The sequence below is a fragment of the Myodes glareolus genome, chromosome 1, assembly GCF_982192425.1.
Source record: "Myodes glareolus chromosome 1, mMyoGla1.1, whole genome shotgun sequence".
NCBI lineage: Eukaryota > Metazoa > Chordata > Mammalia > Rodentia > Cricetidae > Myodes > Myodes glareolus.
Genome location: NC_142026.1, coordinates 7,456,853 through 7,472,244, shown reverse-complemented (window position 1 = coordinate 7,472,244; position 15,392 = coordinate 7,456,853). Strand labels below are relative to the sequence as shown.

The 15,392-nt window shown below is 42.3% G+C and overlaps 1 protein-coding gene across 3 annotated transcripts in view; it reads left to right on the top strand.

Moving 5' to 3' along the window:
- Plekhm3 (pleckstrin homology domain containing M3) overlaps positions 1 to 15,392 on the top strand; it is a 163,717-nt gene that overhangs the window by 132,635 nt on the left and 15,690 nt on the right. For all 3 annotated transcript variants that reach the window (XM_048458960.3, XM_048458959.3, XM_085698975.2), the window contains one exon: positions 1,979 to 2,136. In XM_048458960.3, coding sequence (XP_048314917.1) covers positions 1,979 to 2,136 — 158 coding nt within the window. The remainder of the gene's footprint in view (positions 1 to 1,978; positions 2,137 to 15,392) is intronic.

The following is a 15,392-nucleotide window of genomic DNA, read 5'->3' as shown; positions in this document are numbered from 1 at the left end:
CAGCTTGGCTGTCAGTGAAATAACAACAGTTGCTACTAACACTATTATTACTTGAAATCTGTGCTTTCATAATACCCCAAGAAATATATAGATATGATTATCGTCAGTGAAAATTCAGTAGTACGATTTTTTTGTCACTGGACACAGATATCCTAATATTCTAGCAATAGCTAAAATAATATTCAAAAATTTAACCTTCTAATAGCCTAAAAGCAAAATGGAGTGGCTTCTTCAGGGGATAAACTGATTCTTATTAGTAATAATAAGTGAAACATTAGTAAAACTGGATTTGTGTATCGGGCGCTGTGAGACTAGATATTAGAAATTAATTTTCAAAAGGTCATTAAGTTTACCCGGGTGGAGTTAAATATGCATCACTGACCATATCGAATTGGTGAAATATTTCAGGAGCCTTCAGAATCTTCATACTCTTGTCCTGATGACTTCTAGATAGAGAAAAACTTAGGTCATGTTTCTCAGCGTCTTCCAGATCCCGGATGAGAACCCATATCCCCCTGAGGGTGCTCTTCACCTGCTCTTACCAGGTTTTCAGGCCATCCTAAACCCTTGGGTCACCACAATGCGGAGTCAGTGCTGTGACACATGGGGCAGTGTTTGGTCGGGCGTGTGTGTCACGTGTTGGTGTCAGTGTGTGCCTCACTGCGGTTAGTAGAGGTAACAGTCGCGGGAGAGAGGAGCTGAGAGAGGTCTATCTAGTGTAGCTACAGCTTCCTGTAGGTTATGGAAGGAGCAGACACGGAGAGTGGGAGCATATGCTGGCCTCGCTCAGAAAGCAGCCGTCGTACCTATCCTCTCTGTTAGGAAGAGATCCATCCTTAAAGAACAATAAATGTGACTTCATATTCACTTTTTGTATTTAATGCAAAATGATATATATTTAATACTGTAAAAAGGCAAAGACACAATACACAAAGTGGCAACCCAGCATCTCTGCCTTATTTCCTCCCCTGAGTTAACCATTGATTTCATCTCTTTTCCTGATAATCAGAATAAACATATAAGCAGTCATTAATGGTGCAGTCTTATTGGTGTGTGAGATGTTGAAGTCTTTGAAGCTCATGAATACTAGTTAGTGCAGAGTGGGATGATTGCCATGGGTTCCAAACTCATCGGTGTCCTCAGGACAGCAAGTAAAATGACAATAGGAAGGAGCCCACGGGCACAGGTGGGATCAGATAGTCGCCTGTGGACAGCCATGCCTTGTCAAGAGCATGGAGCCAGGGTCATCACCATGCTGAACATCACGCTAATTTTGTAAATCCATTTGTTTTCTCAAACGTGGACAAAAATTGTTTTGTTGTCACTGTTGCTCTCAATGTGAAAACCCCCATTTTAAAAATTGGATCAATACAAACTGAAAATGGCCCTCCAACAGGGTACACCCTCTTTAAATTATTGCATTTACCAGCAACAAGAGGAGCCCGTTCCTCTATATTTGCTGCGTGTTCATGGGAGAGAGAGTGGAGATGAAGTCATATTGATGCACCAGGGGAAAGCTGTGCTGCTGACTTAATTACACAGGCTCCGAGCCCATACCCTCCCTGCGTATCTTACAGCCCTGCCACCTCCTACCCTGAACTCCGAGCCCGTACCTTCCCTGAGTGTCTTACAGCCCTGCCACCTCCTACCCTGAACTCCGAGCCCGTACCTTCCCTGAGTGTCTTACAGCCCTGCCACCTCCTACCCTGAACTTGGTCTCCTCAAGTGGGGCTCATCGTGCCCCAACACTGCAAAAACAGAGGCGCACAAGAGGAGCTTGGCCATCTTTGTTTGCAAGCTCCTGAGGATAAGCCGGTTCCTTCAGAGTAAGGTCATGTGCCTTTTCTCCCTTGAGCTGCTGGGAAATTATAATTAGAGGTTTTCCTGTTGTGTAAAGGAAAGGCACCCCTTCCCTTCCCACATCTGCAAGACTTGTGTTCTCAATGCTGTGCCTTCTTGTCCTTTTCTCTTTCCACAGGTGATAGAGGGAAAGCTGGCACCGTTCTTGGGCAAGGTCATTAAATTTGCCACCTCTCATGTCTACAGCTGCAGTCTTTGTAGCCAGAAAGGGTTCATCTGCGAGATCTGTAACAATGGCGAGATCCTCTATCCGTTTGAGGACATTTCGACAAGCAGGTACAGAATGTCTCTCTCGGTCTACAGAAGTATGTCCGAGTATCACGTGTGCTTTGGTCAGGGAGACACCCAGCTGCCATCAGATTCCTCTTGTGACTGGAGAATAGTCTGCTCCCTTCGCTCCTGTCTATTTCCAGTCCTTTCTCTCTGTCTTACACAGAGGGAGGGTAACAGAGTATGAAGGAACACTACCTTGCTCTGGCTCAGAAGGCAACGAACTGTGTTGTGTGTTCAGGTTTAGTCCTGGAATGTAGAGTGGAGAAGAAGACTTTCCAGAGCCAAACGATTAGAAATGGGGATTATTAGAGAGACTCTGTCTCAAGAAACAAATCAAAAAACAAAACACAAAAAAACAGCAACAACAGAAATGGGAAATGGTTTCCTCAAAGGAAGGCCAAGCTTAGATTGACTGCTAGAACTGCAACTTAAGGCCTTGACGAGGAGCACATTTTCCATAGACACCGCAAAGATGAAAGTTTTAGGGCCTGAAGAGAGAGAAGTGGAAGTTCATGAGGCTTAGTTTTCTAACCAAAGTCATGTTTGGGCTTCAGCACATCCCTAGTGGATGGATGACTTCCCACTAACTTGGATCAATTTTTACTGTGACTTCTCTAGACTCACAAAATAATATGTAGCATTTTTCCTTTCATCCAAGAACATAATAGAAATACTCTCTGTGTGTGCACTGGCTTCTTGACCACAAATGTTATGGCTCGTTTCCTCCCTGCAGCGCTCTCCTACATTGCGGCTCAGGACAGGAGGTGAGGCTTGTAGCCAGGCTGAGCACGTGGGGCAGAGCTGTCGTGATGACAGTTGACTCAGCCCTTTGGCTACGTCTTAAACCCAGAGACTATTTGTAAACATTCAAGAACTCAGATCAGCTCATACATAGAAGGATCTACACCTACACAAGTTTCCCGAGTATGGGCCCTTTGCTCATAGTTTGTAGATTAGATCCCTTTTTAGATACACACTCTTAAGATAAGAACTTATACACAAATGTTCACAGCAAAAGTACCTTTAATATTATAAAAAGGAAACAACCTAAATGCTTATCATCTGATGAAGAAACAAAATTTGATGTATGCTCTGGTGAACGACGATTTTACCTTTAAAAATTATGTCAAATTATTGCATGCCACAACATAGACAATCCACACTTCGTATGATTCCCTTTTTATGGGATGCCCCAAATAAGCAGATCCAAAGTAGACTTGTAGCTGCTTAGGGCTTCAGAGAGGGGTAAAGGCAGTGACTTTTAATGAACACAGGGGTTTTGATGATAGCAATATTGTAGGAGTAGATGGCAGTGATGGTCATATAATTTTGTGATTGCTAAAACTCATGAATCAGAGACCTTGGAGGCCAAACTTTATGGCACATGAGTGACATTGTGATAAAAATGAATAATAAAAATTAAGATGCTTCTAAATGAATAAGCCATATTCATTCAGTAAGCTTTAGGAAACTAAAAGAATACCATGTGTGTTCTCTAGCCCAGAGAATTAAAATTCACAGTAGGAAAAGGGCTGAGACCCATGAAATGTTAGAAAATAAGCAGTACACTTCTAAATTACTCCTGGGTTAAAGGAGCAATCACAAGGGAAATTTTTTGAAGTATTTTTTAGTGAATGAAAGTAAAATATGGACATGTGGAATGAAGCTAAAGTAATGTTAGGCCAGCAGGTTTGTTCAGCTTGTTGTCCATGGCCTGTGAACTGCTTGAGGCTGCATGAAGCCAAGGACAACTATGAACGCCGCCCAGCACCACACCGTGAGCTTTACTTAAAACACTATGAGATTTTTTTTCTTTGAATTTGACTGGTTCTTGAACATGGATTTTGCAGATGACAATGTTGTATCTCAATGTCAGAAGGTTAGATACATCTGGCTTAGTGAAACTTAGAGCTATTAACATCTATAGTTGAAAAAAGGGAAAAAAGATCTCAATCAATAGTCTAATTGTATACGTCAAGAAACTAAACAAATAAACAACCCCAAACAAGCAGAAAGAAGAATATAGATTCAAATTCTTAAAGATTCAAATAGACTTACAATAAAATAGGAAATGATTAATTTTAAAGCCTCCCAAACAAAGGCCACATGATTTCACCTTTGAATATTTAAAAGATAATAATAGTACTTCACACAAGAACAAAGGAGCCAGCCTTCAAAACAAGGAATTGACTTTACACACACGTCCTTAGCACGTATGGTAGAAACAAATAGAAGTGCTGTGACAGAGATGCCGGTCCTCCAGAGGACAGCTCCAGCAGGAAGAGACTTGGGGCAAGCGTGTACTTAAACCAGACAGCACCGTTGGGCACAGGAGCTAACTGACATCTCCATACCTGCTCAGACAACAGAAGAAGGCATGTTCTGCCCAAGCACATGTGGGGCATTCACAAGAGACAACATTGTGAGGCATAAAACACACCTGAACAAATTCTACCTACTAGAAATCATTCAAAGTATATTCTCAGCTCGTGTATTGGGCTAGATATCGGTGATGGGGTGAGGGGATGGCCTAGTGGGTGAGAGTCCTTTCTATGTACGCCACCTGACTTTGAATTCCCCAGTACCCACATAAAAGCTGGGCCTGGCCATGCGTACCTTTAACCCCAGTGCATGGGGTTGGAGGGGAGCCAAGATAGACAAATCCTGAGAACTGTCTAGCCCTACGAGCCGAAATGATAAGCCTCAGGTTCAATGAGAGGTCTGTCTCAAAACAATAAAATTGACAAAGACAGAGGAAAATAAGTGTCCATTGTTCTTCACTGGCCTCTGCATGCATGCATATACATACATGTACTCACATACACATGTGCACTATACCCCCCCCCACACAATTGAAATCATTAACAGAAAGATGTGAGAAGAATCCAAGAGCATCTGAAAATGAAACAAAAAGCTTTGAAATAACGTAAGTTGAATATATTTGTTCATATGAAAGCATGCACATGGATGTTTATAGAAACTTTAATTATCCAAAACTGTAAGCCACCATGAGGTGAATGGGTAAACAAACTGATATGTTCATACAGTGGCATTTTAGCTCCCGATAAAAGAAATAAGTGAACGGGTCACAAAATTCTATGACATTCTAGAAAATGAAAAGTTGTAGAGACAGTAAAAAGATCACTGGTTGTTGACTCTGGACTGGGGAACAGTCACAGGTAAAGAAGAATCTGTGACTCTGGACCTTCCAAAGGCGTCTGGAGTGTTAGAAGCTTTGTCCATGTGAGTGGTGATTCCAAGATCAAAGTGGCATATTTTAAACAAATTTTATTAGAATAGAAAACTTGCAAAGAAGTGAATAGTTTCCACACACTGCATTCACCCCATCCCTCTCCAGCTTCCCCGCTAACATAAGTGCTGTATCTGTTGGAGTTAGTAAGTCAGTGATTCATTGTTAGCTAGAAACTGTTGGTTGTTTTGTTTTTTTCACAGTTTCTTAGTTTTTACTGAATTTGTTTTCTATCCTAAGATAGTACATTATATTCCATTTTCATATCTACCTAGACTGAGCTATGACAGTGTCAAAGATTTTACTTGTTTTGATAATCTTGACAGTTTTGAAGGATACTGTTGGGTATATATGTCTGTTTTGGATTTTTGTTGTTGTTGTTTTAAGATTAGACTAAGGGCAGACATGGTTGGGCATACCTGTGATCTCAGAAACTTGGGAGGCAAGGCAGGGGATTACCACAAGTTCAAGGCATTGTAGCCCTGAGCTACATAACTAATTCCAAATAGCCTGGGCAACATACAGCAAGAACCAATTTCTGAACCCAGCAATGACAAAATTAGACTCGGCTTTATACATTGTGGGTGGGGGTAGGGAAGACTGTGGAAATAAAGTACCATTTTCATCACAGTGACAAGCATACCACCATCATGGTATGATGCAGGCTCTGTGCCAGGTTTCTCTTCTGAGAAGTTACTCTTCTTCCTCTCCTACCATCCTCTCTGAAAGGAAGCACATGAATTCTCCGTAGTTTCACTGTCCTAGGAGCAGAACATGCCCAAAACTATTTGAAATCCTTCTTGGGAGATTTGTCTTTTTTCCCGTTTATTTATTCCTCCACTTGTGTGCTCTTCTCATCAGTGTGAATTCATGAGTAGCTGTTTGTTCCTTTGGTTGTACTGTGTTGTTTACTGTTCAAGCATTTGTAGCTCGCATTCAAACTCTGCATTGGCTCCAGTGTCGCTTTGCAATAGCTCAGCCACTGTGGGTTTTGTTTGTTTGCTGTTGAGCATTTTCTTCCTCTCTGACTGCACGAGATGATCCAGACTCATGCTTCACTGCTCTCACCCTCATCCAAGCCATGGCCGCATGCCCAAGGAACCCTTCTCCTTTCACTGAGAGTGAACGTAGAGGCCAGGATCTGAGCATGAGGCATTGCACACTTTTAAATGCCACAAGTCCCTAGACTTGTCCTCTTGACAAGGATTGCACAGAGAATCTTCTGGAAGATTTAGTGTAAGTCCTAAAATGTATACCTTCAAGGATATTATATGAAGGAATATATTCAGAGATAGTATGACTGTCAAGGCTCTGAATTCTCACCAAAATGGCCTCCTTACCCCATGTGAAAGGCCTTTATCCAGTGGGACCGAATCTGTAGCTCTTTAGAATCCTCTCTCTTTGCTAGTCCCAGCCTGCAGTGTGTGTGATTCAGAAGGGACCTTGACTGTCTTTCCTGGAATCTAGGTTGGTCCTGTTCTCAGGAACCCATTGCACTTCCTCTTGTGCTCCACCTCCAGTTAAACCCTGAAAGCAGTTTACACAAGTCTATAGGAAAAGACAAAAGAAACAGTCATATTTACCAAGGAAAACATTGAGTCAGAAGTACATGCCAGAAATAAATTAAACAATTTGAATAATGAGGTCAATATGATACTGAAATTTTTATGAATGAAAGAATGTGCTATATGAGATTTGTCTCAAAATAATAACACATGGCGTAAAGGGGTAGACAGGAATGGAAGTGAGTGTCGTGAAGCAGTTGCAGCTCAGTGATAGATACACAGGGATTTATTGTGATTTTTCATAACAAAACAAGTTTTATTTTATGTGTAAAAATCTTAGAAATGAGATGCTTAGTGAGTTGTCATCCTCAGTACTTAATAGCCTTGTAGAGCCAAATTTTATTTTATCAGTATTATTATAGTCTAATTTAAAAAAAAAATAAAAATTCAGACTAGGCACTGGTAGTATATGACTTTAATCCCAGTGCTTGGGAGGCAGAGACAGGTATTTCTGAGTTCAAGGCTACCTGTCTGGGGTCTGGGGAGGCAGAGGCAGGTCTCTCTGAGTTCAAGACCACCTGTCTGAGGTGGGGGTGGGGAGGCAGAGGCAAGTAGGGGGGCAGAGGCAGGTAGGTATCTCTGAGTTCAAGGCCACTTGTCTAGGGATGGGATGAGGGAATCAGGGTTGGCCAGATGCTCGGTGAGTAAATGCTGACATGCAAGTATGAGGACCTGAGTTTGAAGCCAAGAACCATGTGAAAACTGAATGTGATACACACGAGGGTAGAGCCTCAGAGTCTCTACAACAAGATGGAATGTGGAGAAAGGTCAATCCCAGAATCCCTCTGCAGCAAACAGCCAATAAAAGACCCTATCTCAACAAGATGAAGTGTGAGGAACACTTGAGGTTGTTCTTTGACTTCCACACATGCACCATAGCATGTGCACAAATGCACATACACACCACCTCACATAATATTAAAATTCTCTTTCAAGAAGCAATTTCTTGAGTGTATTACCAGTGTATAATTGGGCAGCTGCTACTGTGGAAATATATGAACCTTGCTCACAGTGGTGGACAGCTTTAGGGACAGAAGAACCATGGGACAGTTCTACTAAAGCATGGTCGGAGCTCAGTGGCCCTGGACCTCATCTACATGAGGATGTGCATGGGCGGGGGGAGAACCTTTCCATGGTTTCTAGGGAACTTTGTGCTACTCTAACACACTGATCTTGGTGAGTAGAATATACTGTGTTGACATCACTCTTTCTTCCTTTCTTCCTTTCTTTCTTTCTTTCGTTCTTTTTTATTGTAGAGAGGGGTTGGTTTTCAAGACAGGGTCTCTCTGTAGTTTTGAAACCTGTCCTGGAACTAGTTATTGTAGACTAGTTCTTGTGAGACTCGAACTCACAGAGATCCACCTGCCTCTGCCTCCTGAGTGCCACCACCATCCGGCCACATCACTTTTTTGATTTTGACCGTATAATAAACAGCGGTCAACTTGAACTTTCTTTTCCTTTTTAATATTTTAATTATACTTCATTTATTTATTTTGTGTCCATGCATGTATGTGTGTGGGCCCTCCACATGGAGGTCATAGGGCAGCTTGTGAATGTTCTGTCTTTCCATCACGTGGGTTCTGAGGATCAAACTCAAATCATCATTGGCGGCAAGTGTCTTTATGTACTAAGCCGTCTCCTGGGCCACCTCCGCTTTAATGAGAACACCTGCGTTCACGAGTAGCAGTCTACTTGTCCCAACAGATAACATGAAACACTTGGCTATCTGACTCTACGTCCGTCCTTTTCATCGTACACAACTTCTTCTGAAGCAGTCGTCTTCCCTGAAAGGAACTGGAAAGCTATCTTTGCCTCCCTGAAGATGTGCTTCTCAATTGTCCCTGTGTTTGCTCCCCTGCGAGTTTAGACACCTGGAGCAGTAAGCTGTGGTCAGATTGGATCAGGGCAGATACACATTTCTGTTGTTAAGTGGAAGAATGGCTATTGTGACGGGGATAAGAGAGGGGTTGACCCTGCACCACTGGGCAGTGAGGTTGTCTGTGGAAGTTGAACGGACTTGCCTTAACTCCAAATTGTTGTGGTACCCCAAGCTTCTCAGACACAAATGAAACACCTACATCTTCTTAACTAAGAATCCCTTAATGTCCAGACTGCAAGATTTAAATACAATAGGATGACTGTTCTGTAATTAAGCTTAGTTCAGCATTTACCCTCTGAAAGGATACAAGGGAAGCATGGCGTTAGGAGGAACAAACATTCCATTAAGATGGTGGCAAATCCCCACATCCTAGAGAAATAGAAACAACATACTCCTGAGAAAATAAGAAATAAGAGCTCTGACTTTTAAGCATTACAAGTCTGAAGATTAGGGCCATACTGAGTGAAGACTTAAGGAGAAACAATTGAGTATGCAAGCAGAGAAGTTATGGAAGTCCACAGAGTGACAACCCAGGACTTGGATTTTTCTTTTAAATCTTTCAGTTATCTCCTCTGCAGCTTTCTCTCAGTCATCTCCACACTTCAGTAATCGTCTCTTAATATTAAGGACCCTGTCCTAATGCTGCTCATGGGACATTCTCAATATTTCTGTGAAGATGCCATTCCTAAACACTTAATTTTAAAACACTCTGTGCTTCTTGGAAGAGACCTGAGAGCTCAGCCAGCCACCCCAAGTCAGTGTCATTATTTCTGCCCTGGTCCATTTGGCTTGGCTAATTTTTATTTTTTCAGATGACAGGAGTGTTGTCCCCACTGGTATTCAAACACAGAAAACATACACCCCCCCCAGGCTTTCTTACCACTATACCCTGAGAGCAGCACCCAGGCATGGGTGAGAAGACTGCACACAACATGGCGCTGTTGTGTCCTCACGGTGTATTCATTCCCTAGGTACTTGTTGTTTTGTTAGCTCGTGAATGCTGGCAATCCTTTATATTTATTTATTTATTTTTATTTATTTATTTATTTATTTATTTATTTGGATTTTGGGGACAGGGTTTTGCTGTAGTTTTTGGTGCCTGTCCTGGAACTAGCTCTTGTAGGCATGCGCCACCACCACCCAACCTGACAATCCTTTTTAGATGAAGTGACTAGTTAAAGGACTTTCAAGGCTCCCAATTGTACAGTGGCATTACAAAAGTGTGGTGCACACCCAGCTTTGTACACAAGGTTGGAGCCACTAACCTGCTGTTTAAGAGATTTCTTTGGCAGGAAGATTGGTCTGTCTAGCCTGCACTCAGAAAGGCATCAAATGATGTTCTTCCTATGTGTTCCCAAGGCACCTGCAGCTCAAGCAGAGGTTTTCTAAAAGGGTTTGTTGTTTTAGGTTTTGGATGTGAGGGTTTAAAAGTACAGACCAAGCTGGATCTAGTGGCACACATCTTTAATCTCAGCACTAGAAGGCAGAGGTAGATGATCTCCAAGTTCAAAGCCACCCTGGTCTACATAGTGAGTTTCAGGCCAGCCAGAGCTTCCTGGTGAGACCCTGTCTCATAAAAACAAAAGCAAACAGTAACAACAGTAAAAAGAAACAGTACAGGCAAGGCAGTGATGGTACACGCCTTTAATCCCAGCACTCAGGAGGCAGAGGCAGGCGGATCTCTGTGAGTTAAAGGCCAGCCTGGTCTACAAAGAGTTCTAGGACAGTCAGAGCTGTTACACAGAGAAACCGTGTCTTGCGGGGGGGGGGGGGGAGAGAAAAAAAGGAAGGAAGAGAGGGAGGGGAGGAGGGAGGGAGGAAAGATAAAGAAAAAAGAAAAGAAACTATGCAGATTGAATATTGCTTGCAATTTCTCTTTGTATACAAGTAGTTGATTCTCCTAAGAAGTAAGGATGGCTCACAGGATCTTGGACTTGTCACACTGAATTCTCACCAGTTATACCGACACACTCTCCCACCACATCCCATTCTCACACTGTAGAAGAACTTTCCCCACATCATCTTGAGAATAAACATTGGCCTCATAGAAATGGCCGTAACAAGTGAGGCACCAAACAGAACTCCTTGTTTCCCTGTTGAGAACTATTGTGTCAGGTTAGTTCACATAAGAAAGGGAAATGGAAAGGGAAAATTGTTTTTGAAAAGAATCCCTCCCAAGGATATTAGAAAATGAAGCCTATTGCTTTTACCTATATGGCCGAACTCCAGAATCATTCAGTTTGTGCCAAAGAACATAAGTTTTCCTAGTATTCTTTTTTTTTAACTTTTTTTTTCAAAGTTTATTAAATTATGAAAGTTTCCATTTCCGCCCCATCTCCCAACACCCGTCCACTCCCCCCCTCCCCCTCCTCCGCCCTCTCCATCCCTAAGATCAGTCAGGGCTTCCAGCCCTGTGGGAAGTTCAAGTTCCTCCCCCCTCCCTCCAGGTCCAGGAAGGTGAGTATCCAAACAGACTGGATCCCAAAAATCCAGTATATGCAGAGGAAACAAGTCCCAGTGTCATTGTCAGTGGCTTTTCAGAAAGGCTCCGGGCCAGCCACATTCAGAGAATCCGGCCACATTCAGAAAATCTGGTTGGATCACATGCTCGTGCAGTCCCTTGACCTATTGAAAATGCTTTTGACATCTTGTATTTTGCTGGCATCCATTCCACCCTGCCTGCCCTTGAGGCCCCGAGCTTGTTGGGGCATCGACGCTACTCCTTACGCTGGCACCTGCTGCCCTTCACACCTCATGAACATACCTAACTAGTCAAGCCTGCGCAAAGGGTTTGTTTTCAAAAGAACTAAAGCCCTGGATCCCTTCCTCCAGTCAAAGAGGCTGGGTAGATGATTTTTCTTAGTCAGCGTGAGTCGTGACATTAAGATCTCAGGTCAGGCATATGCCTTTAATCCCAGCAAAGGCAAATGGATCCATATGAGTTTGAGGCCAGCCATGGATACACAGTGAGACCCTGTCTCGGGGGTGGAAGGAGGCTGTGTTTCTTTTCTGTTTTGTCTGCGTTTTACTTCCCCACTAGCAGGGCCGATGGAGAGCATACACAGAGAGTAAGGTCAGATAAGTTACCAGAAACCCTACAAAGTTCTCCATTGTTTTAGTTTGATGTTTTTTGAAGAGAATTTCATGTTGAATGTGTGGTCTGCCATCTTTCTTAGTGTGAGTGGTGCAGGTGGACTGAAGCTGGAAAGGAGAAAGACGTGCTACCCAGAAGCCAGCGTCCCAGCTCAGCTTCCTCTTTATTCTGCGAGCCCTTGCTCAAACAGACCGAATTCCTGGATTGTGGCCTCATGTGGACTTAAATACACACACATTACATACCCCTTTCTCACTAATCAGCCTGACACATTCCTCTGTTGGTAAATGGTTCCAAAGCAAACACTGTCAGCGCACCTAATTACCAGGTTTGCGGACTCTGCTTGGCAGTCCTGTTACATCCTGTTCAACAGAGGCAACAGCCTTAGTAGGACTGGGCTTGGGGAGGGAAGAACTCACCCCCAATGTCTGTAGTCTTTTTTAATGATATTTCCTTTTGTGGCTTTTCTTGGGAAACAGCCCACTCAGGGGGTGCTGTAATAAGGTGTAGTATCTTAGAGCCAAAGGGAACCTGGGCTCCTCCTCCTAGGAGCCATTCTGGGAAACCACCGGCTTCTGTCTGTTGACTGCTTTCTGACTCTGGGATTGCAGCGCCAGGCCTTGGCTGGTGTCTCTCTCATAGACTCTCGCCATGGTTTAGAACTGTGCATTTAGAATTTAGAATTTAGAATTTAGGGTGGAAGGGTCTACAGAGACCCTGTAGTTATCTGGGGAGAGAACAGAGTCCAGAAAATGTGTGAATGGCAGGGACAAGGTAATGAGGTACCAAGTACCAAGATGTGATTGTGCTCTTCCGATGGCTCTCCCTCCCATGTATTGATGTGCTTGCTATGTTAGTGAAGGTGTCCTTGATTTGAAGAAAAGATAATAAACTTTTCAGCACAGTGCTGGATGGTTTGGTGTTTGGTAGCAGGGTAGGGGAGTCTTATTTTCTTTCGCTAATAAAAAAAAAAAAAAAAGCCAGGCGGTGGTGGCGCACACCCTTAATCCCAGCACTCAGGAGGCAGAAGCAGGCAGATCTCTGTGAGTTCGAGGCCAGACTGGTCTGTAAGAACCAGTTCCAGGGCAGGCTCCAAAGCTACAGAGAAACCCTGTCTTGAGGAAAGAAAAAAAAAAAAGCTTGGGCTGGAGAGATGACTCAGAGGTTAAGGGCACTGGCTGTTCTTTCAGAGGACCCGGGTTCAATTCCCAGCACTCACATGCAGCTATCAACTGTCTGTAACTCAAAGAACTGACACCCCGCACAGAAATATATACAGACGTAATATCAATATACATAAAATTAAAATAAATATAAACTGTATTCAAAGAATAACAATACATAACATTGCAGATTAGCTGGATATTCACGTGTCAAAACACTTCAGAATGTCTGCTAACACAGACAAGATGTTTATAAAATGCTTGGAACCGACCCCACCCTGTACGTCATTAGCCTCTTAATAAATACAGACGTTTATAACCACCATTGCACTTGGTCATTTCAATAAATTGCTGTCAAGACACGTTCCTTAATGAGTTTCTAGTTAGGTATCTAGGTAACATTGCCTTGTCTGTACACATGCCAGACAATCTCACTGTCTATTGTTTAGAGAGGAAATGGACCATCATTGTTTAAAATCAATATTAATACTATATAAAATAATAGTATTTTTATTTCTAACTATAAAATGATACTCACTCTAGAAGATTTGAAAAGTACACAAAATATAGAGCAATTCTCCATAACTTACTGTTCTTCTACGCACATATTATTTACATATTTATATTGAATATATAAAATGGAGTCTTGCCAAAAATGCAGTCTTATAACTTCCCTTTAGCACATCATCTCTGACTCCAATAATAAATTAAATCTATAAATATTTGATGAGTACTTATAGAGGATAAATTTTAATTGCTTTAAAAATTATTAAGTCAGAATATATTGTGTGAAAAAACTATTTCAATAAAATAAATAAATTAAAAGTTTTAGAATTCATTTAATTAGTAGAGAAAGGCTAGTTCATGTTGAGATCAATGGGAAATGGATGAAGAAATGTAGACATCATTGACTCTGCCACTGAGTTGCTGCATGATCCCTGACGTGACTCCACCCCCTGGGCCTACCAGGCAGATGTCACCAATATACAATTTACAAAAGATATGACAACTTTTGGGGTTTATTTTATTTTATTTTTTAAATTTTTTTAAAAAGGAAACAAACTATCTTTTTTTATTATACATACCCATCCAAGTTCCCATTCCCTCCCCTCCTCCCATTCCTACCACATACCCTCCTCCCTACCCCCATCCACTCCTCAGACTGGGAAGGAACCAAGCATAAGACCAAACTAGTCCCTCTGAGTGTGCTCTGAGCACTTTTATTCTAGCCCCAAGGGTCAGCATTTTTCAAGCAGTAATGCCTCAAGCATGTTGACTGATTTTGACACTCTTTACCCAAGGAGCTTAAGATAGAAACTCAAGCTATGATTCTATCCACCATTTTATAAGATCCATTAAAAAGACAAGGACTTTTCTGTCCTGCTCGCTGTTCCACTAGAGCAGCACGCGGTAAGTACCCTGAGTAATTCACGGGTGAGCATGGGAGTGAGTCAGTGCTTTACTGTGACTTGTTCACATTCTGGTTCATTGATTTTAAAGTTTTAAATGGCAAACCTTTAAAATTAGTTTTTAAGCTATTTTTAGGAAGTTTTTATTTAAGTAGACATTACTAAAGTGTGAAAGACTCAGTGGACTCTATACACGCTCATGCTGTGTGAGTGCTGCTGTTGGGACCAAAGCACACCAAGTCAGAGAGCCAGGAAGAAGCTCGCAGTTACCTGCCAGGGATGACCACCCACAGCAGAGGTCAGAAGTCCCATCCCAGCACCACCCCTACGAGCCTTAGGCTACTGATTCTCCGTGGCCAGAGCACTTGCCCTGAAATTTGGAAGAACAAGCCCATCTCTTGGAATGAGAGACTGCCGCCCTAAACTAGTCTTGCATTTGCTGTGGTTGCTGAAGGATTGCATAGACTTATGATGAGAAAACAAGACAGCAATATGTTTTAAATTTTTTCATATAAAAACCAGAAATGTATAAATTATCTTACAATAAAACCAAGAACATGATAGACAAACTTAAATAATGAACCCACAGCTGGTTCATGTCGAGCCTTGGAAACATAGGAAGCCTCTGAACTTGAGGAGATGTGATGTGAACAGCAGTTCGAGTGTGGGAAGATGATGAAGGTGATAATACCCTTCTTTAAGGAAGGAGTTCACATCTTCTTTTCTAGAAAGGACATAACTGGTGGTAGGGAAAAAAGGAAATTTAAATTAAAAGATTGAGCTCGGAAGCAGCTTTTATCAGCTCTCAGTGACTGGACAAAAAATCTTCAAAATGTAGGGTGCAGAGAGACAGACTTCCCTGACAAAGAAGACTGCCGATTCGGGGAGGGGCCTGAGGT